The sequence below is a fragment of the Triturus cristatus genome, chromosome 4_2, assembly GCF_964204655.1.
Source record: "Triturus cristatus chromosome 4_2, aTriCri1.1, whole genome shotgun sequence".
NCBI lineage: Eukaryota > Metazoa > Chordata > Amphibia > Caudata > Salamandridae > Triturus > Triturus cristatus.
The window spans coordinates 591,710,694-591,736,455 of record NC_140586.1 but is presented as its reverse complement, the minus strand read 5'-3'; the positions used below and the strand labels follow the sequence as shown (position 1 = coordinate 591,736,455).

At 45.7% G+C, this 25,762-nt stretch overlaps 1 protein-coding gene across 1 annotated transcript in view; it reads left to right on the top strand.

Moving 5' to 3' along the window:
• The window catches only part of MSH4 (mutS homolog 4), a 1,782,190-nt gene that overhangs the window by 1,007,874 nt on the left and 748,554 nt on the right, over positions 1-25,762 (top strand). Inside the window, exon 13 of the mRNA XM_085599942.1 lies at positions 4,654-4,790. Coding sequence (XP_085456068.1) covers positions 4,654-4,790 — 137 coding nt within the window. The remainder of the gene's footprint in view (positions 1-4,653; positions 4,791-25,762) is intronic.

Sequence of the window (25,762 nt, the reverse complement as noted above, 5' to 3'; positions counted from 1 at the left end):
GCAATTCACAAATTAAACAAAGTTACTACAGCCCTAAAAGTGTCAAAAATTGCTTGCATGTGCTCCAGCCCACCCGGGAGTAAGTCAAGCACCAGATATAACCAAACACTCGTATTGCAACACACTCTCATGGAAATCAAATTAGGCAGGGAATTAAAATAACAAGGTTAAATGAATGTTAAATTATTGCAAATATTTTGATATTTAATGTGTATATAGTTTTCAAGTTATTATGTATGTATAGTTATTGCTTTCTTTTATTAATAATTTAAAACTAGGAAATGCAATAAAAAATAAATTAAACTAGTAAACTTTATTTAAAAAACCTAAATAGTTAAATAATTAACATTTAACCACGTTTACTACAAATTAAAAAAAATGTTAGGGAGGGTGGACAATCTTATTTTTAATTTATTATTTAATAAATAATATATACATTTAATATGTTTAGATGATTTTATAATTTAATACAAATATAATTTGAGAAGTAAATGTGATGGGAAGGTTTCTATTTTAATAGTTCTGGGTTAATTTTGAATATTTGAAATTATTTAAAATTTATATTTTAGATTCAAATGTATTTCTTTTTTAAGTAAAGTTTAAATGATTTCCCTGTGGATTTCCACAGGGACATCTCTTCCCTGGTGGGGACATCTCCACCAAACCGTGAAAAGTTACTTGTAGTAACTTTATACTCATAACTTCTGTTATAGAAGGCTCCACCCCATCGTTGGAAGGGATGGAGATATGTAAGTCTACACCTAGGAGAAAATCTTCACTTCAAAATCCTAAAAAGCAAAAGTGGGTGTAGGAGTAGATATACATATGAGAAAATCTACACATGTATGTTTACTTTGTGAATCTAGCCCTATGTCTGAGTGCTGCTGAATTTGTCCTGGTGTCCACAAATTTAACTGGGACTGGGATATTCTCTGGTCATTTACTTAGCCCAAGAATATAATGATTGACCCAAGGATATACTATTGTACGGCACAAACTATGAATAAATTGTTGTTATGGTGGTGGTGGCTTTAAAGTCCATTTACATGCCACTACCTGCATGCATATTTTGATTAGGTTGTGTAGAGCCCTGCAATGTTTTACCTTCTAGCAGTGCTAAATCAATCAATGGCAGAACTTCTTTTGGCAAAGAAAGTAACTCTGTTCACTACTGTTCGTATTTAGTGACTGTTTGGAAGAAACACAATATCTTACCACACCGGCTTCCGCTCTCCATATAATGTTATAAAATAGGTTTTCTTGTGTAAGGCATATGTTACACAATTGAGTGACATAATTGTGTGGATGGGGGATTTGTTTGTGTATGAATGATTTCCAATATAGGACACAGAGAGAGACATCTAGGCCAATTATAAAGGCTGAAGATCAAATGGCACCGATTACTCTGCTTGGCATCCTAGGCTTTCATGTTTAGAATATAGTATCTGGTCCACTCTTTCAACTTCAAGAATCCCAAATGTTATTGTTTTTTTTAGGTATTTGCATAGCACTACATAGTGTAAGAAGCCTTTGGTAACTGCAAAGAAACAGACAGCATTACTTAAAAAGACACACAAAGTTAAAGGGTTAATTGATCCCATATATCTGTTCACTTTTTCTACTAGAAGTTATAAACTAAAATACTACAACAGTTCTTCACAAAAATACTAGTGTGTGCCATAAAATAATACTAGAAGAACTCTACTCATCTAAAATATTTTAGCTTCATAACGTGAAATCAGTGCTAAATATGAGCTTTGCACAGTACAGATTTCCTGTTAAAAATACATGATATCCCATGGTTAGAGGAATACTCTATGAGCACCCTAGATGTCTCAACTTTATATACAAGCACAAAACACTTGAATAGAATAGTAGCTTGTGAGCATTTCCTAAAGAGGCAACCAGTCAAATACATAATACTCAACAGGATGGTATCACAGGTGACTCTATAGAGAGACATTTGTGGCACAGCAATATGCACACAACTAGTCCCCAGCTATGTGGACCTACTTATGGTATAATGGGCGAAGCCTATAGTAAGGACTTCTACCAACATCAAGTACAAAGAGCATGGCGCTGAAACATTGATAACATATCATTTAGTCTGGCAGTGTATAATTACAGACCACACTCTTTTGAAGAAAGAAAACCATCCTATGTATACCTAATGCACATCCTAGAGGAAATAAGTGTAGTATTCTATATGGGAATTTATCAGACCAAATTACAATTGTAGCACAAATTAAAAATATGCAAAGGAAAAAACAGTTCATTAGAGCGTTTCAAACAAAGAGGGTATTCTAAATCTGATTTGAGAGCAGCAAGGTAACAAGCAGATGCAAAAGAGGGGAGTTCACTAATAATTGTTAGATCAAGCGTCGAAGAAGGACCCACCAATACCATTGATCCAATAATGGATTTTAGCATAGTCTAATGGCATAAAATATAGTCTTGCAGTCAGACAATGTTCTAAAAGGAACAGTAAGCAATTATCGGTCAGTCACATACAGAAAATCATGCTCTTTCAAAGACGATCTGGTCCATAGTCAACAGAAAAATGCACAGAAGCAAAACAATTTGATGAGAGACAGACTTTTTGACATGTAAAAACAGTGTTGATAAGAAATCATGCAATGTTCCATGCCAAAACAAAAAAGATCCCATCAGTATTCTCATTATATGTAAAAATGTTTTTTGCACAATATGTAACAGAATGTCTGTGCAAAATGGAACACATAGGCAGCACTTTTTCTCAGTGAAAAAGAGTATTCATGATAACAAGCAATGCACTAAATACAATGATTCTGCTTATCAAGTTGCACACCATTTCCATCTAAAGCACAATGAGAATACGTATTTACTCAGCTATTATAGAATTGACATTGCGGAAGCAGGGAATTGTAATTGTGCAAATTGAAGTCAGAGTATATTATCTCTCTGGAAAGCAAGTATCCGACAGATTTTAACTTAACTTACACTTAGCTTGAAAATGCAATGTTATATGTATATGCCTATGAGCCGTGTTCACAAAGGTAAACTTACACTTTTGGTGTGAGTTTACTATTTTGTTGCAATTCACAAACTACAAGTGTAGTTTTATGTGTAGTATCCTAACGACTGGAGAGATTACCATATATTTTTTTTGTGCATAGACTGTCCTATCTTTTATGTGCAGGGTTTTACACAGTCGTAAAAATACTACACGTAAAACTACTCGTAGTTTGTGAATAGCAAACAAACTGTACATTTACACCAAAAGTGTAGGTTTGCCTTTGTGAATAAGGCCCTAGGCCTTTATGAATGCTGAGAGCCTGTAACCAACCTAAAACTCCACACTTATCTTTTAATTTGAAATATTTTGTTTATTTTTTCACAAATTGTTCACTAATTTAAATAATGGCAAAGGCAAAAAATCTTGATACATAGCATGTGACAGGTTGCCAGTTATACTACAAACATAAAAACCATTATTGTTTGCACCCACAAGGGCAAGATGAGATGGGTCATGCTATGACTTAAATAGGTGTAAGATGCATATATGAAATTTCACATGCTGTGGACAGTGTTGATTGCAATGGGATAGTGTGATTCGTCTGACCCTTACGTCATGTTTTTTAATGCATCAAATATTAAATAAATTGTCATTTTTTGTTATTGTACTAAGAAGCATGCCGGCTTTAACAAATATTTTTACTGTATAAATCATTGACAGTTATTCATTGTACTGAATGGTATGGAGCGGATATTTTTACAGCATCCCGGTGTATTGGAAACTGTTCTTTGAGTTACTCCTTCAGAAGGCATTGTGTGTTTTATATATGTTCATGCCCAGTCTCCTGCGGGATTATTGGGTTGCCCAATTGTGTTAAGTTCGATCATAAGTACTCGCTCCCAGTGTATGAGTGTGATTGGATAACAGAAAACACAAATAACTTTCTTCAGATGGGTTACCCAAGAGTTTCACACAGCTGTTACCAAAAGTACATAAGAACCTCTATGATCCAGCCCATTATTTGTGTGGTTGACTGTTTACACCAAACAATGGACCAGTAATTGGAGTACTTCTTGTAAATTGAAGTCAAGTCTTTACCATTCTATGTAAAAGATACAGGAGATTTTTTAAGGAAACTACTAATCAGTAGGTCAACGAGGAAGAACAATATCTCACTTGTACTATGGATATACAATATTTGTATACGTAATACCATAGACAGATTGATTAAAGAGTTTATGACTATGACTTAGTGCTTGACAAGTGGTTCCAAGCTAACCTTCTAATATTCCCTCATGTCAGAAAGAGTTAGGACCATGCGGAAGAGCTTGAAGACAATGTGCAGCGCTCTCACCTTTTTTTGTTGTACATTTTAATACGCCATATTGAAATATAATATATTCTTGCTTGCTATCGAATCTGTCATTCTGTTGGACGATACTAAAGATGCTGTCACTGTTCTTCTAAACAAGCACTGGCACTGCCAATTGGTCTGGATTTGATATTGTAACGTATCCAAAGATAATTTTTGACTTACTGTATTTGCATGCGTTAGCACATTACAACCATACTGATTGGCTTTGCCAAGGCTTGCTTTAATATATTTTGTTTGGAAAAGTAGATTAATTCACAATAAACATTCATTATATTTTGCACAGGAATGATAACACAGCTTTCAGAAAAACACAATCTACCTTTCAAGACAAGTTTCAGCACAACACGAGGATTTTTTATACAAATGAGTGTAGATGGAGCAACATTACCCAATAGACAGCTTCCTTCAGAATTCCTAAAGGTAAAAATATGGACATTGCACATAAATTACGTGTAATAAATATTCCTATAATTTGTGATTTGCAAATAAGTTGGATCAATGTCTCTGTTGTACTGAACAACTTAGCCTCTGGCATTTTTATGTTAGTTTAATTTTAGGTGTGTTGAATGGTTGTGTTAATTCTTTTTACTTAGTTTGGTCTTCCTACCCTGTAACTCCAACTTCAGAAGGAGTTTTGAAGCTGGAGCGAAGTGGGCTCAGGTTTGTTTTTTTATTTCTCTATTTTTCCATTATGTCTGCTTCAGCCTAACTCTAGTCGCATCCCCGATAGGCTACTATCACGGGTCCCTGACTGAGGTAGGTACAACGTCTTCAGCTCTGCCCAATGAGCGTAAGGCATGCCCTAGCCAATCCTTTCTGTACACTTCAGCATCTCCACTTATTATGGGAGTACAAATAGCAATAGTCAAGATCCTAACAGCTGAACAATAACCATTTCGTCAAAGTTAATGCTGGGCACTGCTCACCCCCTAAACTTATGTCCCTTTGTCCCTCAGAACAGATACAACCTCCTGATTTCACATGGACACATTTTTCTGCTCTCGGTATTCGATCCCTTTCTAAGCATAACAAGCACTGGCAAAGCCATTAGGTCTCGCCTGTGATACCGGGGTGCAGAGCTATTGGCATTGTCAGTACATGTTATTTCCTAGATAGCCACCCCGAATGTGCTTTCACATTGAAGTGCATTTTCGTAAGCTTTATGAAAAAGCATTTGAGGGTGGCCACCATTCGCATCCATAACAATTCACTTGGGATACTTTTAATGGAGCCTAACTAAAAGAGTGCCTATATGCCCGATGTACATACACCTATCCAGCAGGACCCACCAGGGCCTTTTTGCCTCTTATTTCAAATCATGACTAATACAGCAAGTGGCAGGTTACTTGCTGGAGCTGATTTTTTCTTCTTAACTCCTGAAATGCCCTCCAACGCTCCTCTAGCATAGACTGCCTGTTAGACCTGGCATCCTTGGTGTGGTTTCCCCTGACTTTTTGCTTTCAGACCTCCTATTTTGCTGACTTTGGTATTGCTGGCTTAAGGACTCTTGGCACTTTACCTCTGCTAACCAGTGCTAAAGTGCACAAGCTCTCCGCTTGAAACATAGTAACATTGGCTTATCATAATTTACATATTTAATTTAACTATACGTCCCTAGTAAATTTGACTACATGTTCCCAAGGCCTTTAAATTAAATACTACTAGTGGGCTTGCAGCACTGATTACGCCACCCACTTAAATAGTCCTTCCAACATGTCTCAGGCCTGCCATTAAAGAGCCTGTTTGTGCAGTTTTAAACTGCCATGTCAACCTGGCAAGTTTACCCTTTTGACAAGCCAAAACCTTCCTTTATAATGCACATAAGTCACAAATAAGGTAGGCTTTGGACAGCCCAATGGCAGGGTGCAGTGTATTTAGAAAGTAGGGCATGTACTGTTGTGTAGTTCCTAGGAGTGCCCCAGGACCCGTGCATTTTAGATGACCTAAACTGAGGGCTGGGTGCCTGTTAGACCAGCTAGCTCTACCGTGCCTCTACCACCCCCCTTTATTCTACAGTGGTGTAGGTAGTCTCTGGCAACCACTGAACATGACAACCCTGATTCCCTAGGGATTGTGGAAAACAGTACAGTACGTTTCGCTCAGACACTCGTGCTTACTTTCTCTGAGAAAATACACAGGTTGGCGATTAGGACGTTTCAATAAGTATTTATTGGTCCAGTGGCAATCTGGTGTAAAACATATGTGCTGTGACAATCAGGAGACAGAAGCATACGAAAGAGATTGCTAGTACCAATATAGTAAATAGTAGATACATTTCTACCATAGTGCTAATAAGATAAACATAAGCAGTTCAGATAAAAACAATAGCACTTGCATATTCCTAAAACGGGTGCCCTAAGTAATTTGCCTAAATGTACCTAGCCTAGATCTGTATGTGTAGCATGTATAGGCGTATAGCTATGTGTATCTGTAGCCAAGAAACCCATAGAGAAGAACCAGCCCCCTCACCTGATGGTTTAGAACGAAGGACCCTGTCTCTGCGTCATGGATGACAGCCTGCAAGGGATGTCAGACTGCTGCGTGTTACAAAGTCAACCCAGTCTTGAGTCTGTGCCTTTTGGGTATCTCTGAACTTATTCCTGTATTGTTCAGTGGTTAAGCCAAACCCATCAATCAGAGCACTCTTCAAGACTGTATAATTATCAGCATCCTCTTCTCTAACAGTGAGGAGCTTGTCTCTACCTTTGTCTGCAAAGGAGAGCCACAATATTTCTGCCCACTGCTCCTGAGTTACCCTCTGTACTTTACAGGCCCTCTCCAGTGCAGTTATCCATTTGTGGATGTCATCCCCACTCTGGTAGGGAGGGTCAATCTTGTTCAGGTTCCTTTGGTCATGAGTATGTTCTCAACCTCTGGGGGCACTGTTGCTGCCACCATGGGGCTCTAGCCCCAACTTTTTAGAAGCTTTCTGAAGCTCCAGGGATTCCTATCTAGGGCCAATTGCTCTCTCTTGATTCTGAGCTTAGCTCTCTCAAAGTCAAGCAGTTGGCACTTCTTATCATAAGAGGACTCCCTTTTATGTGAAGAAGTCCTATGAGAAATAGAGGTCCCTACAGAAGTACCTGAATGATTAGATTTGTGAGAAGGAGATCTTGATCTTCTTGGTAAACTGTTAACCCTTCCAAGTGGGGTAAAGAGAGGACCACTGAGGTCTTCTCCCTCACCTTCAGGAAGAATTGGATTGTCGAAGTTAGAATCATCTTGATCCTCCTGGCCAGCATCAGAGTCCAGGTCATAGAGGTTTTCACCTCCTGAACTTTCCTCTTCTGCTGTCCCACCCAACTTGCCAGCCTCATCAGTCCCTGGGGTCTTTCTGAGGTCATCTAAAAGCAAAGCCTCTATGAGGCATTGAGTTCTGGGGGTTTTCCCTGTCTTCAGTTTCCTAGCAGTACACATACTCCTCAATTCTTGGAAGGGGTTTGGTCATACTTAGTGGTCAGAGCCCCACTGGGTTCTGCCCTAGAAGAAATACCAGTGTTATGTGTTCATCAGGTACAGGGATTATGACAGAATACTTAGAGCCTGGTGTTGAAGAGACAGGAGCAAGCTATTAGGTAAAGGGTCTCCTGTTTAGAATCGTTATGGGGCAATGTATGTAAAAATGGGGTAAACATAAATTGACTATCCTAAAAGACATGACACCCACTCCTCATCAAAAGGTCAACAAGGTCAGCTAGGTAGTGACAAAGCTAACGCAATTAAGAGGCATAAAAAGTATTTACAATAAAACATACTAAAAGTACTGTAAAAGCCTAAAAGAAAAATGACAATTTTCCCTAAAAAAGCGTTCAAAATATCCTCTAAACTTGTATATGTTGGTATAATTGCACTGACCACCTTGAAAGCCATGTTCAGTTCAGTTCAGTTAGAGCCGAGAAGAAAATTAAAAGAAAGTCACATTCCAACCTTCAAATTGGTAAATGTTTAAAAAAGTTGCCAAACGGTTCTCAGCATAGGCGAGGCCAGATTGCTTTTAAGAATCCTGCGCTGAAGACTCAACACCGCTGAACATCGTACTCGCAGGTGGCAGTCCTTCTAGAACTTCCAGTATCATATCGAGTGAGCAAAGTTGGTCATCTCTTTTTCTCACAGCAGCTGCCGGGGAAGAATTAGATGCCTGCACACCTGATAGTGATGCCTGTACCTCCGGAGCAGAGCTGATTTCCTTTCCAACAGGAGTGGAAGCATCCCTTGGAGGCTCTAGAAAATCCGTCATCAACATGGGAATATGCTGAGGATAACTGCACGCGTGGGCCTGCAAAGGCGCCAGTGGCGCTTCTATGTCCGGCGGTTCAACCGATGGAAGTGACAGGCACAGGTCCAATACGCAGCCAAATCCGCAGAACAGTCTAGCCAGACAGGTCTAAAAGACAGTAACCAATGCTCACTCAGGTCTCGAAGCAGAGGCGTAGTCAGGTAGAACACCATGTGTTCATGACAACGTCGTTCCAGCAGTGTCCTCTCCATTTCGTGAGGGATTGCGATGTTCATTGCGAAGCAAGAAAAGTAAAATCAGGATGCCCGCTACCGAAAGCAAGACCAAAGGAAGCCCTCCAAAAATGCTTCCAAGTACGGAGTGTATGCAGGCTGGAATTACTCCGAAGATAGTCTGAAAGGTGGTTAAGAGACCTGATCCAAGTCGTTTAAATAAGTGTACGATCCCACTCGTTTCAGACATGTTAAAGATACGGTGAACCATTTTCCAAAATGGATTGGGAAGTTCGTACGGACATGGGCCTGCATCTCTGCCGAAGACCTTGCAACCTAGAGATCAAATGTCTCTCGGACTGAAGTTAAGGCCACATTTTGTTGAAACAAAATGGCTTTCAGTCTGCTCAACGAATCAAACCGTATACTGGAAACATTCAATGAAGGCCACTGTGGTTTCTCCCTAACTGTGCGAGTTGGGGGAAACAATACTTGCTTACAACAAACAACCCTGAAGTTTACTGTGACTAGATATGCGATGCCTTGCTAATCTCCTGAGGCACAGCCGGGAGAAGATAGAAAGATCGTGTATTTCACATTGTTTATTTTAAATTGTAATTAGAAAGCTACTTTTAAAACTGCACTTACCCTGCCTGTCACACGATTGCTGTGTGCAGACACCCCTTCTTCCAGCAAAACGAGCGCTGGAAAGGCTGAAAATCGCTGATCTCTCACTAAACCGCCATTACCCACGCCCTGACTGGACCACGCCCACTACAAGGCCACACCCCCCCTCTTCACATCCTCATAATAATGTGCATGTACCGGAAGCGCAGCGGACGAGCGCAGCGGGCGCGACGATTGCGCGCCGAAGGCGCGCTTAAGGCAAGCTCGTCTGCGCTCGTCCGCGATCAGGACGCGACCGGGGCCGGCCTCTATCTCCGACCAACCAGCCATACCACCGCTACGTACACTCGAAATGAGCTGTTGGCACTAAAAACCCCCCAATGCACGACCTGCCCTTCTCCCTCCTCTGACGCTCAGAGCAAAGCCTTTGTTTGCACTGCCTGCAACTTCTCCCTGCCCGTCCCAGGCCATACTATCAGGACGACCCATGCCCTGAACTCCGCCTCCTCGCGCGGAACCCAATCCCCCCTGACCCTCCCAGCCGCCTTAATCAACTGCAGATCTTTGAGTAAACATGCTATCGACATCTGGCAGTCCCTACGGGACAACGACTGGGACCTACTATTTTTAACCGAAACATGGTTGAATGACACCACAAATCCTGCAATCGCCCTCGCACTGCCGGAAGGTTATAACATCATCTGTGCAAACAGACCCAATGGTAAATCTGGGGGTGGTGTTGCGTTAATCCATAAATCCAAATGGACGGTTACCCTCCCCCCTTACGACCCAATCGACTGTATTGAAGGCCTCCCCTTCAGTGTTCAAATCTCCCCATCCTCCTCCTGTTCTGGAATCCTTATTTACCGTCCCCCACATTCCAATACCTCTCACTTACTCGCTCTGGCGGACTATCTCACTCAGCTTAGCACACGATACGCTAACTTTACTGCACTAGGAGACTTCAATCTCCACGTTAATAATGAATCTTGCTTGCACAGCAGCAACTTCATTTCAACGCTAGCAGTATGCAATTTAGTCCAAATAATTACCCTACCTACGCATAAAGCAGGTCACACGCTCGATCTGATCTGCTCCAACTTACCATCTATCCGGGCCACATCTCCTATCCCGGTTATATGGTCCGACCACTTCCTCATCCCTTTTGAAATCGACATTCCCTGTCATGTCAGACCCGCCATCACCCCAAAATCATCAGGCAGAAACTGGAGTCGTATCACCCCTGAATCGCTCCTGGGATACTTAAAAAACACTCTACCCCGTCCATCGTCCGATCCGGACTCACAGATTGACCATCTGGACGCATGGATTAGCCAGGCCATAGACGCCCTGGCTCCCATTAAACCCACTAAAACCTACAGGGCGGCACCCTCCGCACCATGGTACTCAGATGAGCTCCGGCAGAAAAAGGCCTCCTGTAAATCCCTCGAACTCCTCTGGAGACAAAACTACTCCTTGGACAGCAAAATCATTTATAAATCGGCCCTTAAAGAATACCGGAGAATGATCGAAAAACACAAACAAGATTTTCTAGCCTCCAGAATCAAACTTGCCAGCAATGGCGCTAGGGAAATTTTTAATATAGTAAGATCCTTTACAAACCCCAATGCGCTGACTCGTACTCAGCCCGCCTCTCTGTCGCTTTGCGACAAACTTTCACAATTTTTTGAGGATAAAATCGAAGCCATCTACTCTTCCTTCCCTATTCCTAACACAGAAGGGCGACAAAAGGAACTCGTGACCTCCCCGCTTCTGCAGCCTATCCTACTCGAATTTGCATCCATATCAGAAACAGATTCCATGGCTGAACTTATCAAATGCAAATCAGGCTCACCCAAAGACCCTTGGCCTGCCAAGCAATATAAAAATCTTGCATCCCTCCTCAACCCCCACCTCAACTCTATCTGGAATAACTCCCTCAGAACGGGCTGTTTCCCTGCCAAATGGAAACATGCCTCCTTAGTCCCCATCCTTAAAAAACCCAACTTGGATCCAGACAACCCCAGTAACTACAGGCCTATTTCTCTCCTGCCTGCTCCAGCCAAGATCCTGGAAAAACTGGTACACTCGCAGTTGTCGAATTACATTGAAACCAATGGGCTTCTCCATGACTCCCAGCACGGTTTCAGGTCGGACCACAGCACCGAGTCGGCCCTAATTGAAATGGCTGACTCGGTGAGGTGGACGCTTGACCAAGGATCGAGGGCGGTGTTGGTGCTGCTGGATCTCTCGGCAGCATTCGACACCGTCTCTCATAAAATCCTGCTGGAAAGACTGGAGGACCTTGGGCTGGGTGGCGCTGTTCTGAAATGGCTCTCATCTTACCTTTCGGACCGCACACAGCAGGTCTTCACTCCTCCATTCACCTCTTCTGCCAGACCACTCAAATGGGGAGTCCCTCAGGGTTCTTCCCTAAGCCCGCTCCTTTTTAATGTGTATTTCACCCCCCTGGCCAAGCTGATTGCACAGACGGGGATTAAATCTACCTCCTACGCTGATGACATCCAGCTTCTTTTCACCTTTGACTCCCCCTCCGCCTCAGCTTTTGATCCACTTAAATCCTGCCTTAGGGACATTTCGAGCTGGATGGATGCTAATTCCCTCCGACTCAATGCTGGAAAAACAGAGATCCTCTTTTTCAACACACCATCCCCTCTGGACTCCAGTATATGGTGGCCAGCAGACCTGAGCCTAGCCCCCACCCCCAAAGATTCGGTGAGAAATCTCGGAGTTCGCTGGGACAATCAACTTAGCTTTAACAATCAGGTGCAAACAGTTGCATCCTCCTGCTTTGCTAAGATCCGCACCATAAAACGCCTCATTAACTTCTTGCCGGCGGACTGCCGTAAAACTGTGATCCAGGCATTGATCATTTCACACCTTGATTATGCCAATGCCCTCTACCTTGGTATCACAGCAGGCCTCTGCCATAAACTTCAGACGGTCCAAAATGCCGCCGCCCGGCTGGTGGAGAGCATTCCTGCTAGACACCATATCACTCCACACCTCCGCAAACTCCATTGGCTGCCCATAGCCAAAAGATGTGTGTTCAAGGCCATGACATTGGCTTACCGAGCATCTAAAGGCAGTGGATCGGCACACCTGAAAAACACTCTGCGACCCTATGCCAACTCCAGGACTTTACGATCCAATACCCTCCACTTCCTGGAAACTCCCCGATTTAAACGCTCTCGGGCAGGTGGAAAAACCTTTGAGGTCTGTACCTCTCAGCGCTGGAACAAGCTCCCACTAGCCTTACGCACTTGTCAGTCAGAATCAGCCTTCCGTAAATCCCTGAAAACACATCTATTCTCCTCTTAAACAGTGGAATTCTGACCCCTGACCTCTATTTTTCAGAGTTCTCAGCGCCGGGACGCCCCGTTGGGGTCGCTGCGCGCTTTACAAAATACTCAAAATAAAATAAAAAATAAAATCCCGCAACAGCCTTGATCATTCAGTATTGGTTGCCCATCCGGAAACGGATCATGTTTAAAACCTTGACCCTTATGCATAAAGCTCTGTTTGGCACAGGGGCAAAGTACCTGCAGCGGAGGTTGACTTTTTATCGCCCAGCCCGCTCTTTACGATCAGAAGCTTTATACCTGGCCTTGGTGCCACGTGTAAGGAAAGCCCGTATTGGGGGGCGTTCTTTTAGTTTGAAAGCCCCCCAGCTTTTGAACTCGCTGCCTCTGGTTCTACGCAGCACGTCTAATTTGCTTCTGTTTAGGAAGAGCCTTAAGACCTGGCTTTTTAATCTTTAGGTTTCTTTTCTTCTGACTTTTTCTGTTTTGTTTCTATGTTGTTATGTTATTCTCGCTGAGCTGCAAGTGAAAAGCGCCGGGACACTCTGTCGGAGTAGCCGTGAGCTATAGAAATGCTATATAACATAACATAACATAACCTTAAATAACTCCCATTTCGAAAGTAACTTGAAAACTGGATAATTCACTGCAGCTGGGGAGTCTTTCAAGTATCAAGATAAGTTTGCTTTTGACGCATTACATGCTCCATGAAGCAACACCTCTTTTCACACTAAAGACCCACTTAAAGCCCTCTCACAGTTTGTTCCACTTAAGAAAACTTCAATGTCCTTATTTCTGCACCTATATCTATACATTGACTCCCAGGTTTCCTGTATGTACCCTTCACCCAACGCTTCATACCTGCCTGGTTGGATGTATCAAAGGCAGTATTGGAACTGAAATGTTGTGATTGGCAGTGTGATATAGCCGTGGATTATCCATTCAGTAGACAGTGACTCAGCTGATGTGAAAGGTAACTTCTCTAATTTTTCAATGAGCAGCATGGTGTACTTTGCATCTATGCATGCCATAGTCAACTGTCTGTCAGTCAGACTATAAACTGAGAACAAACTTGTGCTGTTAATGTACAGCCATGGCACGTGGCCTGAACGCAATGATTGCAGCATCCAGCTTAAAAGCAAAATGGAGCGCAATTGAGATTGCCCATGTTGTAGAATAGACAAATCTTGTTCCATTAATTTGATTGCTGAGGACACAATGTTGCCCAGTGAATAAATACGTGAAGAACGTGTGGTCATACCATTGTCTACCACAGCCAAGGACTTTTCTAGGTTAATCCTATCATATTCAAGTTATCTCTCAGCAGCATCCTGTTGGGAGACTTTCAACAGTTAATTGTAGATGGCATATAAGAAGCGTTTCTTACGCGGTTTCTTGGTACCTAGCAAGAAATCCCTAAGATCCATGTTGTCAGCTAGAAGTGCCAAGTGTTGTTTCACCTACTGTAGTGCCAAGGTTTTTACCCATTCTAGGTACAACGTCCCAACACTCTAAGAAGTCACTACCCCTGGGTCGTCTGTGTGTACATAGTGTGGGTCGAGCCTATGGATACTAAACCCTCCGGTGGTACCCTTGAATCTTGACTGACACCTATTTGTGTCGATTGGCCAAACCAACCATCCCTTCCGATTGGGAGTTGAGGAATTATATGTAACATTCTGTATCATTTCACCCAACATTTCCTCACTTATCAGTGTGTCATTTAATAAACCTTCAACAGGTGTGCGTAAGGGGATGCGTGGCGTTTTCAGGTCTGTTAATTTTTGCAAACCCGTAGCAGGTAGTTGTACTGTTCTGTTCAGGAATATTATCTGTAATGGTATGAGGCAAGCTCTAAACAAAGCCTCTGTTCCCTGAACCTGCCAATCTTTTGTCCCCAGATGGATTTTATGTCTAGTGTGTCCCTCCAATAGCCAAAACAGTTGGGAGATAAAAGGTGCTGAATATATGAGCTTGGTATTTGGCAGCATCATTTTCTTGGCAGTTGCATTCGTCTGCACTAACTTATAATGGTATGACATTGGGCCTGATGTATTGAACCCTGAAAAATATGCACATTTCTGGGTGAATGTGGCAGAACTACCTTTTGGTGGTGTCGGGCAATGTCCCCATTGATGGTAAGTTTTAATGGTGCATGGTACACTATCTTTGTGCACAAAGTGATGACCATAGTGTTGGTAACTGTTAGACCTGGCATCATTGGCATGAGTCTCTCCTCCATTTTTTTCCGTTTGCCTCCTCTGTTTACGATGTTTTTGCTGGAATATTGCTTTGGGCACTGTGCCACTGCTGATCAGTGCCACAGTGCAAGTGCTCCCTATGTTAAAATTGTTACATTGATTGGTGTTACCATAATTGGCTTGGTTGACTTACGGTTCAGACCCTAGTCTAGTGCACTGCGTGTGCCAAGGGCGTGTAAGTTAACTGCTGCTGGTGGGCTTGCAGCACTGGTTGTGCCACCCACAGAAGCAGCATGTAAATGTGTCTCAGGCCTGCCATCGCAGAGCCTGTGTGCAGTCCCTGACTGCCATGTCGACGTGGCAAGGAAACCTACTTGCCAGTCTCTAAAACCTTCACTTTGCCACATTTCAGACACCTCTATGGTAGGCCCTAGGGCTGGGTGCATTGTGGGTAAAAGGTAGGTCATGCCCTGATGTGTGTGGCATGACCTAATAGTGAATTACAGCCATTTTCGTTTTTCACTTTTGAAGGGCTACCTGCCTCCAATAGGCCAGACTGGGCAGACTGATTATTAACTCCATTATAATCTATCTGACTCAGGGAGCATGGTAGCAGGTCGAGATTAGTATCCCTGAACTCAGAATTTAATAACACACCCTTTAGGATGGATGGTTTTTAAATTCTGTGTTTGAAAATAGCCCTTTTAGAAAGTGGCTATTTTCTTGTCCAACTATCCACCGATCTCTGCTGGTTTGGTGTGTGTGTCAGGGGCTGGGTGGCTCCAGAGGTCTGAATGAGTCAGTGTGGGGTGAATGAGGCATCTACACTTAGAGTGGGGGAAGAGTAGTCCCTGATAGCTTGCCCTGCCTGACACAATGCTGGCTCCACCTCCTGCCGGGCGACTGATAGCCCTGCTCCTGCCAGTGACAATACTGGCTCCGCCTCCTGCTGGGCAGCTGAGGACCCTGCCCTGCTCAGTGAATAGGCCAGGTGCCTCTGCCTGGCAACACCCACAACAAACCCAGGATGGGGGGAATTTCCCTGCTTGGACAAAGGGAACAAAGCAGAAAAGGGGTATAAGAGAAGGACCCCTGAACCAAGAACTCAGATCACTTCTGACAAGGAAACCTCTACCAAGGACAAGAAGCCTGCTGATCTAAGGACTTGCCTCCCCCTCCTGCCAGTGTGCTGTTTGGTGGGGGGAACCTGAAGCTGCTTCTTTATTTTTGCCAAGGAACAAGGAGAGAGGAACTTGGTGTGTACTCTCAAAAGCTTGCTAGAAAATCTCCAAGGGCTGGAAGAGTGCCAGCCTCCTGTTGAAGTCCCAGGGTCAAAGGACTTCACCCTCTACTGAATTGCTGGTTGCTGGAAAGTGTTATTTCCAGTGCACAGGGGAAATCTGCAGTCTCGACGTCGCCGACGCCGCCGAATCCAGCTCGACATCGTGAGTAACGGCTCCAGTGTTCCGAGCCTTCGACGCCGGCCGCCGGGCCCGATCGACACCAGTAGTGGCGCCAGGAGTAGTGAGTATCGGCTCCAGCTCCAAGTGACCCCGTCTTGACGCTGGTATCAACGCCGCTGAGTAGTGAGTATCGGCTCCAGCTCTAAGCGACCCCGTCTCGACGCCGCTGCTGATCGCATCGACTCGACGCCCTTCTCGACGCCGTGAGCGCTGCTCCGGCCCTTCACCTCTCGACGCCGCTGCAGATCGACCCGAATCCGAGGCATGACCGACGCCGACCTCGACATCTCGACGCCGTGGATCATCGTTTTCTTCATTTCCAAAGGTACTGTGTTTGGGGGGTTCTGTTGCGACTCCAGGCTCGACGTAGCGCTACTCGCGGTCGACGCCGAACCTTGGGAATATCGTAAACTCAACGTCGTGTGACTCCTGTGGGGGGGGTCACATTTTTGCCAAGAACTGTGTTTCAGAAGAATACTTACTTTTGTTGCTAAAGAACTATTTCCTAAGAAGAAACTTTACCTGAACTACTATTTTTCCTTCCAAAGAGTATTTATTAAGATTGTGGTATATTTTTGTCGTTATTTGGTCTTGTGCTAAGCCTTATATAAAAATACTATTTTTATAATAACTCCTGTGTTGTGTCCATTTGTAGTGTATTCACTTTATTACTGTATGTGGTCATAAATGCTTAACACACTGCCTCTGAGATAAGCCTGTCTGCTCTGCCAAGCTACCAAGGGGGTAGCAGGGGTTATCTGAGTGTGTAATCCCCTTGCCCTGATTAGAGTTGGTAGGTCCCTATTTGTCAGAAGTGTATACCTCTGCCAACTAGAGACCGCCGGTTCTAACATTGGTGGTCAGCGGTGAGGATTGAACTTTGCATTTATGACTCATGTGCAGTGATTAGTGTACGCTACATAGTGAAAGCAGACCATAGCGCAGCCACAATCTGTTTTTGGTAGGATATTCTATTTTTGTTCTCCGCTTTCCTGGAGCTTATTTTTTAAACACTGCCAGTTTTGACCATGGAGGATGCCGGAGCTGCTACCCCTTCTCTTATTGTTGTGGAGGAATTTGATAAGAAATTGATAAATAAGTACAAATTAAAGGAGCTACAGCAATATTGCAAGCAGTTTAAGGTTCCTACCACAGGTCTCAGATTGAGAGACGACTTCCTCAAAGCACTGAAGGCCTGGTTAGAGGCCAGAAATCCCTCTGATCCGGGGGTGGTACCGGAAGAGGAAGAGGAAGTGGAAGAGCCCATGAATGGGCACGTGGTATCTCCCGGCAGCAGTGTGTCCTCTAAGAGCTTTTCTCCTGAAGAGTTGGAAGACAGGGAGAAGAAGAGGGAGTACAAGTTAGAGATGGCAAAACTTAAATTAGGAAGGCAGTTGGAATTAGAGAATGCAAGAAGCAAAAGGGAAGCTGAAATGGAGAGCAAAAGATTCGATTTTGAAAGAGAGAAATTAGCGTTTGAACGTGAGAAGATGTTGAGGGAGATGGAGCTTAAAACTAAGAGTTTAGAGTTGAATCCCTCTGGTGGCAGCACTCCATCTGTGCCTGCAGAAAGTAGGTTTTATTTTCCCAAAGATGTGATAAAAGATTACAGTAGAAATGAGGATATTGGTCAATGGTTTAAAGCATATGAGTTAGCATTGTTGGCCCACCGGGTCCCTGAGAAAGATTGGGGAGCGGGGTTGTGGGGTCGCTTTGTCAATGAAGGGAGAGATACCTTGTTGGACATGCCTGCTGAGGATAGGATGTCTTATACTCATATGAAAGATGCTTTAATGTTGAGGTATGGCTTAACTCCAGAAAAGTACCGACAAACCTTTAGAGAATGTAAGAAGTTGCCTGGTACTACGTGGGTTGAATATGTGTCCTTCTTTTGCAGAGCCATGGATGGTTGGGTAAAGGGTAGCAAGGTGGATAGTTATGATGCTCTTTATGATTTGTTTGCATGGGAGCACTTGTCTAATAACTGTTTTCCAGAGCTACGCCAGCACCTTATTGATAGCAAGATATCTAACCCTAGAAAACTTGCTGAGGAGGCGGACCGCTGGGTCAGTACCAGGGTCCACAAGGGTCCAGTGGGAGACTCAGCCAAAGGTGGGCAGGGTCCCCAGCAGAAGAGTGGGGGGGACAGGGGTAAACAGAGGGAGTTTCAGAAAGGGCCCCAAAGTAATCCCCAAGGGAACCAAGGGAAGGGTTCCCAGCCTCCCCCTGTAAAGAAGCCAGAGGTCCCGACAGGTAAACCTGTTCCCAGGGGCCCAATGACCTGCTACGTTTGTAAGCAGGTGGGACACCGTTATTATGATCCCCAGTGTCCCATGAAGGATTCGAATGCACCGCCGCGTGCACCCCCCCGGCAGGTAGTGAATGTAGCCCTGGGAGGGAGTGAGATGGGTGCCCCCGGTGGGTGGGGTCCCGCAGAAATGTCCCTGGTCTCTTTAGGAGACGTGGAAATGGTCCCTCCAACCCCTCTGCCTAGTAACACTAAGAAATATAGGCAGTGGGTGACCATTAATGGCCATAGGGTGGAAGCTCTCAGAGACACCGGAGCGAGTGTGACAGCTGTCAAGTGTCACTTGGTGTCCAGAGAGCAGGTGGTCCCTCATGCATTCTACCCCGTTGTAGCTGCTGACAACTCACAGAGTAAGTGTGAGGTAGCTCAAGTTCCTTTTGAGTGGGGGGGGTCTCGGGTACTCTTCAGGTTGCTGTGAGGCCCGCCATGCCTGTTGATTGTCTCCTGGGCAATGATTTGGAGGACTCCCCTTGGGCTAAGGTGGGGCGAAAAGCGCATCTGGAAATGTTGGGTCTGCCGGAGTGGGTGTGTGCGACCACCCGGTCCATGTCAGCAAGTAAGGGTGTTGATGGGGGCCCGGAGCCTGAAAGTATGACCCAGGACCCAACCGTGAAGATAAGAGGCAGGGGGCGCGGGAAACCGTCCCCCATCGTTCCCACGGTCCAGGAGGGAGCAGACCCTGAGGGGGATGCCCTGGAACCTACAGGGGAACAAGTGGCTGAACTGGGAGAGCTGCCCGAGCTGACCCATTGGCAGCAGGATGGTGGTCCCTCCAGGGAGGAATTTTGTGCTGAACAGAAAGTGTGCCCTTCTCTTGTGGGTATGAGGCAGCAGGCCTCAGCCCAAACGACAGGTGATCAGTCAGGATCACATTGGATTTACTGGGAGAACGACCTCCTGTATAGCGAGCCTAAGGCTGCTGAGCCTGGGTCAGCCCGTGTGCTGGTGGTACCCCAGCGCTTCAGAGCCTTCCTACTGGGGTTGGCTCATGACGTTCCATTAGCTGGACATCTGGGGCAGGACAAGACCTATGACAGGCTTGTCACCCATTTGTATTGGCCCCAGATGAGAAAGGATTCAGACATCCATTGTAGGACCTGCCAAACTTGCCAGGCAAGTGGGAAAAGTGGGCGGAGCAGAAGGCTCCCCTCCAACCTTTTCCCGTAGTCAGTACCCCCTTTGAGCGAGTGGGGATTGACATTGTGGGGCCACTGGACCCCAAGACAGCCATGGGCAACAGGTTCATCCTGGTCTTGGTGGACCATGCCACCCGGTACCCGGAAGCCATCCCTCTCCGCACAGTGACGTCCCCCGTGGTGGGACGGGCACTGATGGGTGTTTTCTCCCGCATGGGGTTCCCCAGAGAGGTGGTGTCAGGCCGGGGCACCAACTTCATTTCTAATTATATGAAGTCTCTGTGGAAGGAGTGTGGGGTAACCTACAAGTTTACCACTCCTTACCACCCTCAAGGTAATGGGCTGGTTGAGAGATTCAACCGGACCCTAAAAGGCATGATTATGGGTCTTGAAAAACCAATGAGGCGTAAATGGGACGTCCTCTTACCATGCCTGCTGTTTGCTTACCGTGAGGTGCCACAAAAGTCTCTTGGGTTCAGTCCCTTTGAGCTTTTGTATGGACACCCGGTAAGAGGACCTTTGAGTCTGGTCAAAGAAGGCTGGGAGCAATCTCCCAGGAAACCTCCCCAGGATGTATACAGTTACATGCTGGCCTTTAGGAACCAGACTCGGCGCTTCAGAGATCTTGCTCAGGCAAATCTGGAGGCCAGCCAGGAAGAGATGAAGCGGTGGTACGACCAGAATGCCACTCTGGTTGAGCTCCAACCTGGTCAGAAAGTTTGGGTCATGGCCCCTGTAGAACCTTGTGCACTCAAGGACAGGTGGACAGGACCATTTGAGGTTGTGGAGAAAAAGAGCGATGTCACCTACTTGGTGGACTTGAAGTCTCCCAGGAACCCCTTGCGGGTCCTGCATGTCAACCGGTTAAAGCCCCACTTAGAAAGGTCTGAAGTGGGCATGCTCCTAGCCACAGATGCTGGAATGGAGGAGGAGAGTGAGCCTCTTCCTGACCTCCTGTGTGCAAAAGAGCAAGATGGGTCAGTGGATGGTGTTGTCCTCTCTGGCACACTGACCCTTGAGCAGCAGCAAGATTGTCGCCATCTGCTGGGACAATTCCCTGATCTGTTCTTCTTAATCCCTGGTGTCACTCAGTGGTGTGTCCACGATGTGGACACTGAGGACAGCACTCCTGTGAGGCACAAGGTCTACAGGGTGACTGACAAGGTCAGAGCATACATCAAGGAGGAGGTCTCCAAGATGTTTGCCTTAGGGGTGGTTGAGTCCTCTAGCAGTCCTTGGGCCAGCCCAGTGGTCTTGGTCCCAAAGGCTGCAGTGCCTGGTGCTTCACCAGAACTTCGGTTCTGTGTGGATTACCGAGGACTCAATTCGGTCACCAAGACTGACGCGCACCCCATCCCCAGAGCTGATGAGCTCATAGATCGGTTAGGGGCTGCCCGGTACCTTAGTACGTTTGATCTAACGTCTGGGTACTGGCAGATCGCCTTGACTGATGGGGCAAAAGAGAGGTCTGCATTCTCCACACCAGATGGGCACTACCAGTTCCGGGTTATGCCCTTTGGAATGAAGAATGCCGCTGCCACATTCCAGAGGTTGGTAAACCAGGTATTGGCTGGACTGGAGGATTTCAGCGCCGCCTACCTGGACGACATAGCAGTGTTCAGCGCCAGCTGGGAGGAACACTTGCGCCACCTCCAGGAAGTGTTGTTGGCCCTGCGCAGAGCAGGCCTCACAATCAAGGCCAGTAAGTGCCAGATTGGGCAGGGTTCAGTGGTGTACTTGGGGCACCAAGTAGGGAGCGGCAAGGTGGCCCCCCTGCAACCCAAGATAGATACCATCCTGGCTTGGGAACCGCCCAAAACCCAGACTCAGGTGAGAGCCTTCTTGGGTCTCACGGGTTACTACAGGAGGTTTGTCAAGGGGTATGGCAACATTGTGCACCCCTTGACCTCGCTGACTTCCAGGAAGCAGCCGAGACTTGTGATCTGGACTGACGCCTGTCAGAAAGCCTTTGACACCCTGAAAACTGCAATGTGTACAGCACCGGTCCTCCAGGCGCCCGACTTTTCAAAAGAGTTCATTGTCCAGACAGACGCTTCAGAGCATGGTGTGGGGGCTGTTCTAGCACAGATGAATGAAGAGGGCCAAGACTTACCTGTAGCCTTCATCAGCCGGAGGTTACTTCAGGGAACAGAGGTGGAGTGCGATAGAGCGTGAGGCATTTGCTGTGGTCTGGGCGCTGAAGAAGCTAAGACCCTACCTGTTTGGGACTCACTTCCGGGTTCAGACAGACCACAGGCCCCTCAGATGGTTAATGCAGATGAGGGGTGAAAACCCAAAACTGTTGAGGTGGTCCATTTCCCTACAGGGGATGGACTTTACGGTGGAACACCGCCCTGGTACAGATCACGCCAATGCTGATGGTCTGTCCAGATTTTTCCGCCTTAGTGAAGAGGACTCCCTGGGTGAAGGGTAGTTCTCCCCACATTTCAGCTGGAGGGGACACGTGTTAGACCTGGAATCATTGGCATGAGTCTCTCCTCCATTTTTTTCCGTTTGCCTCCTCTGTTTACGATGTTTTTGCTGGAATATTGCTTTGGGCACTGTGCCACTGCTGATCAGTGCCACAGTGCAAGTGCTCCCTAAGTTAAAATTGTTACATTGATTGGTTTTACCATAATTGGCTTGGTTGACTTACGGTTCAGACCCTAGTCTAGTGCACTGCGTGTGCCAAGGGCGTGTAAGTTAACTGCTGCTGGTGGGCTTGCAGCACTGGTTGTGCCACCCACAGAAGCAGCATGTAAAATCTGTCTCAGGCCTGCCATCGCAGAGCCTGTGTGCAGTCCCTGACTGCCATGTCGACGTGGCAAGGAAACCTACTTGCCAGTCTCTAAAACCTTCACTTTGCCACATTTCAGACACCTCTATGGTAGGCCCTAGGGCTGGGTGCATTGTGGGTAAAAGGTAGGTCATGCCCTGATGTGTGTGGCATGACCTAATAGTGAATTACAGCCATTTTCGTTTTTCACTATTGAAGGGCTACCTGCCTCCAATAGGCCAGACTGGGCAGACTGATTATTAACTCCATTATAATCTATCTGACTCAGGGAGCATGGTAGCAGGTCGAGTTTAGTATCCCTGAACTCAGAATTTAATAACACACCCTTTAGGATGGATGGTTTTTAAATTCTGTGTTTGAAAATAGCCCTTTTAGAAAGTGGCTATTTTCTTGTCCAACTATCCACCGGTCTCTGCTGGTTTGGTGTGTGTGTCAGGGGCTGGGTGGCTCCAGAGGTCTGAATGAGTCAGTGTGGGGTGAATGAGGCATTTACACTTAGAGTGGGGGAAGAGTAGTCCCTGATAGCTTGCCCTGCCTGACACAATGCTGGCTCCACCTCCTGCCGGGCGACTGATAGCCCTGCTCCTGCCAGTGACAATACTGGCTCCGCCTCCTGCTGGGCGGCTGAGGACCCTGCCCTGCTCAGTGAATAGGCCAGGTGCCTCTGCCTGGCAACACCCACAACAAACCCAGGATGGGGGAATTTCCCTGCTTGGACAAAGGGAACAAAGCAGAAAAGGGGTATAAGAGAAGGACCCCTGAACCAAGAACTCAGATCACTTCTGACAAGGAAACCTCTACCAAGGACAAGAAGCCTGCTGATCTAAGGACTTGCCTCCCCCTTCTGCCAGTGTGCTGTTTGCTGGGGGGAACCTGAAGCTGCTTCTTTATTTTTGCCAAGGAACAAGGAGAGAGGAACTTGGTGTGTACTCTCAAAAGCTTGCTAGAAAATCTCCAAGGGCTGGAAGAGTGCCAGCCTCCTGTTGAAGTCACAGGGTCAAAGGACTTCACCCTCTACTGAATTGCTGGTTGCTGGAAAGAGTTATTTCCAGTGCACAGGGGGAATCTGCAGTCTCGACGTTGCTGACGCCGCCGAATCCAGCTCGACATCGTGAGTAACGGCTCCAGTGTTCCGAGCCTTCGACGCCGGCCGTCGGGCCCGATCGACGCCAGTAGCGGCGCCAGGAGTAGTGAGTATCGGCTCCAGCTCCAAGTGACCCCGTCTTGACGCCGGTATCGACGCTGCTGAGTAGTGAGTATCGGCTCCAGCTCTAAGCGACCCCGTCTCGACGCCGCTGCTGATCGCATCGACTCGACGCCCTTCTCGACGCCGTGAGCGCTGCTCCGGCCCGTCACCTCTCGACGCCGCTGCAGATCGACCCGAATCCGAGGCACGACCGACGCCGACCTCGCCGCCGACATCTCGACGCCGTGGATCATCGTTTTCTTCATTTCCAAAGGTACTGTGTTTGGGGTTCTGTTGCGGCTCCAGGCTCGACGTAGCGCTCCTCGCGGTCGACGCCGAACCTTGGGAATATTGTAAACTCGACGTCGTGTGACTCCTGTGGGGGGTCACATTGTTGCCAAGAACTGTGTTTCAGAAGAATACTTACTTTTGTTGCTAAAGAACTATTTCCTAAGAAGAAACTTTACCTGAACTACTATTTTTCCTTCCAAAGAGTATTTATTAAGATTGTGGTATATTTTTGTCATTATTTGGTCTTGTGCTAAGCCTTATATAAAAATACTATTTTTATAATAACTCCTGTGTTGTGTCCATTTGTAGTGTATTCACTTTATTACTGTATGTGGTCATAAATGCTTAACACACTGCCTCTGAGATAAGCCTGTCTGCTCTGCCAAGCTACCAAGGGGGTAGCAGGGGTTATCTGAGTGTGTAATCCCCTTGCCCTGACTAGAGTTGGTAGGTCCCTATTTGTCAGAAGTGTATACCTCTGCCAACTAGAGACCGTCAGTTCTAACAGTAACAATACATACTGTCGAAGTCAGGTGTATCTTTGTAAATTCCCTGTAAGAAAATGCAGCAGATTTTTCTATATCTGAGAGCATAGTATTTATAGTCTCAATGTCCCAATCATCAGAGAGTGTACTCTGGATAATGAAATCATTAATTACAATTTTGAATACATGTAAAATTTTCAAATGTTCAGTAGGACCAAAAAATCATATGAAACCCTACCCCAAACTATACCATCCGGTACTGGAACTGCTGAAATGTTCACTAGGGCTAGGTCTCTCTGTTCACGGTGTGATGCTGTATGTGGTTTCAGGACCAAGTTCACTGGTTGTATTGCAGAGCATTTTGGGAGGTAATGTCCATTCAGTAGTAGGAAAAAGACAGTTACTTTACCAATCCAAATTAACAGGAACAGGGTCCCTAATGCAAGCCAAAGATGCAGCCAAGGGGACACAACGTAAGTCTTTTTCAGGAAGATATAGAAATGTCGAAATTGTTCTTTCTTGGAAATGAGTGGCGTTTTCTCAGGTTCAATTGGATCTGAAGAAAGGTCATCGAAGTTGATGAAGTAGCCAGACTCAGTCCAATCTATCCATGGGAGCGCAGCAGTATTTGTAGACTGGCAGTTGCTTCTTGTGAAGGCATGTTGATGTAAAGTTCATTATTGGGCCGAATTGCAATTTGCGTTTCATTCATTGTTGGATGTTGTTCAGTTTTAACTGGTGTAATTTGTACTCCATTGTTCGCTATTCCTGCATCTTGCGCAGAGGAGTCTTGCAACGTTATTAGTCTTTACATCTAAACTTCCTGTATAGTAGTGTCAGGTTCCCCCGCTCTGAATCCTTGGGATTGTGCTGATACTCAAAGGGGTCCACCTCTCAACTGACCCAAGTCCGGAATACATATACACGCAGACTAGTGAGCTAGTTAAGTGAGGGAAGGAAAGGGAAGGAACAGCAGGGAAGGAGACCTATGGAAGACACAGCAGTACGGTGAATACAAATGTGGGTTTCAAGAGGATTACTATATAACACTCTACTTGTAAAGGAAACTGTTGTGATCTCTGTAGAACAAAGGGGGTTTCCACCAGAAAAGAGGAGAGGACGATTG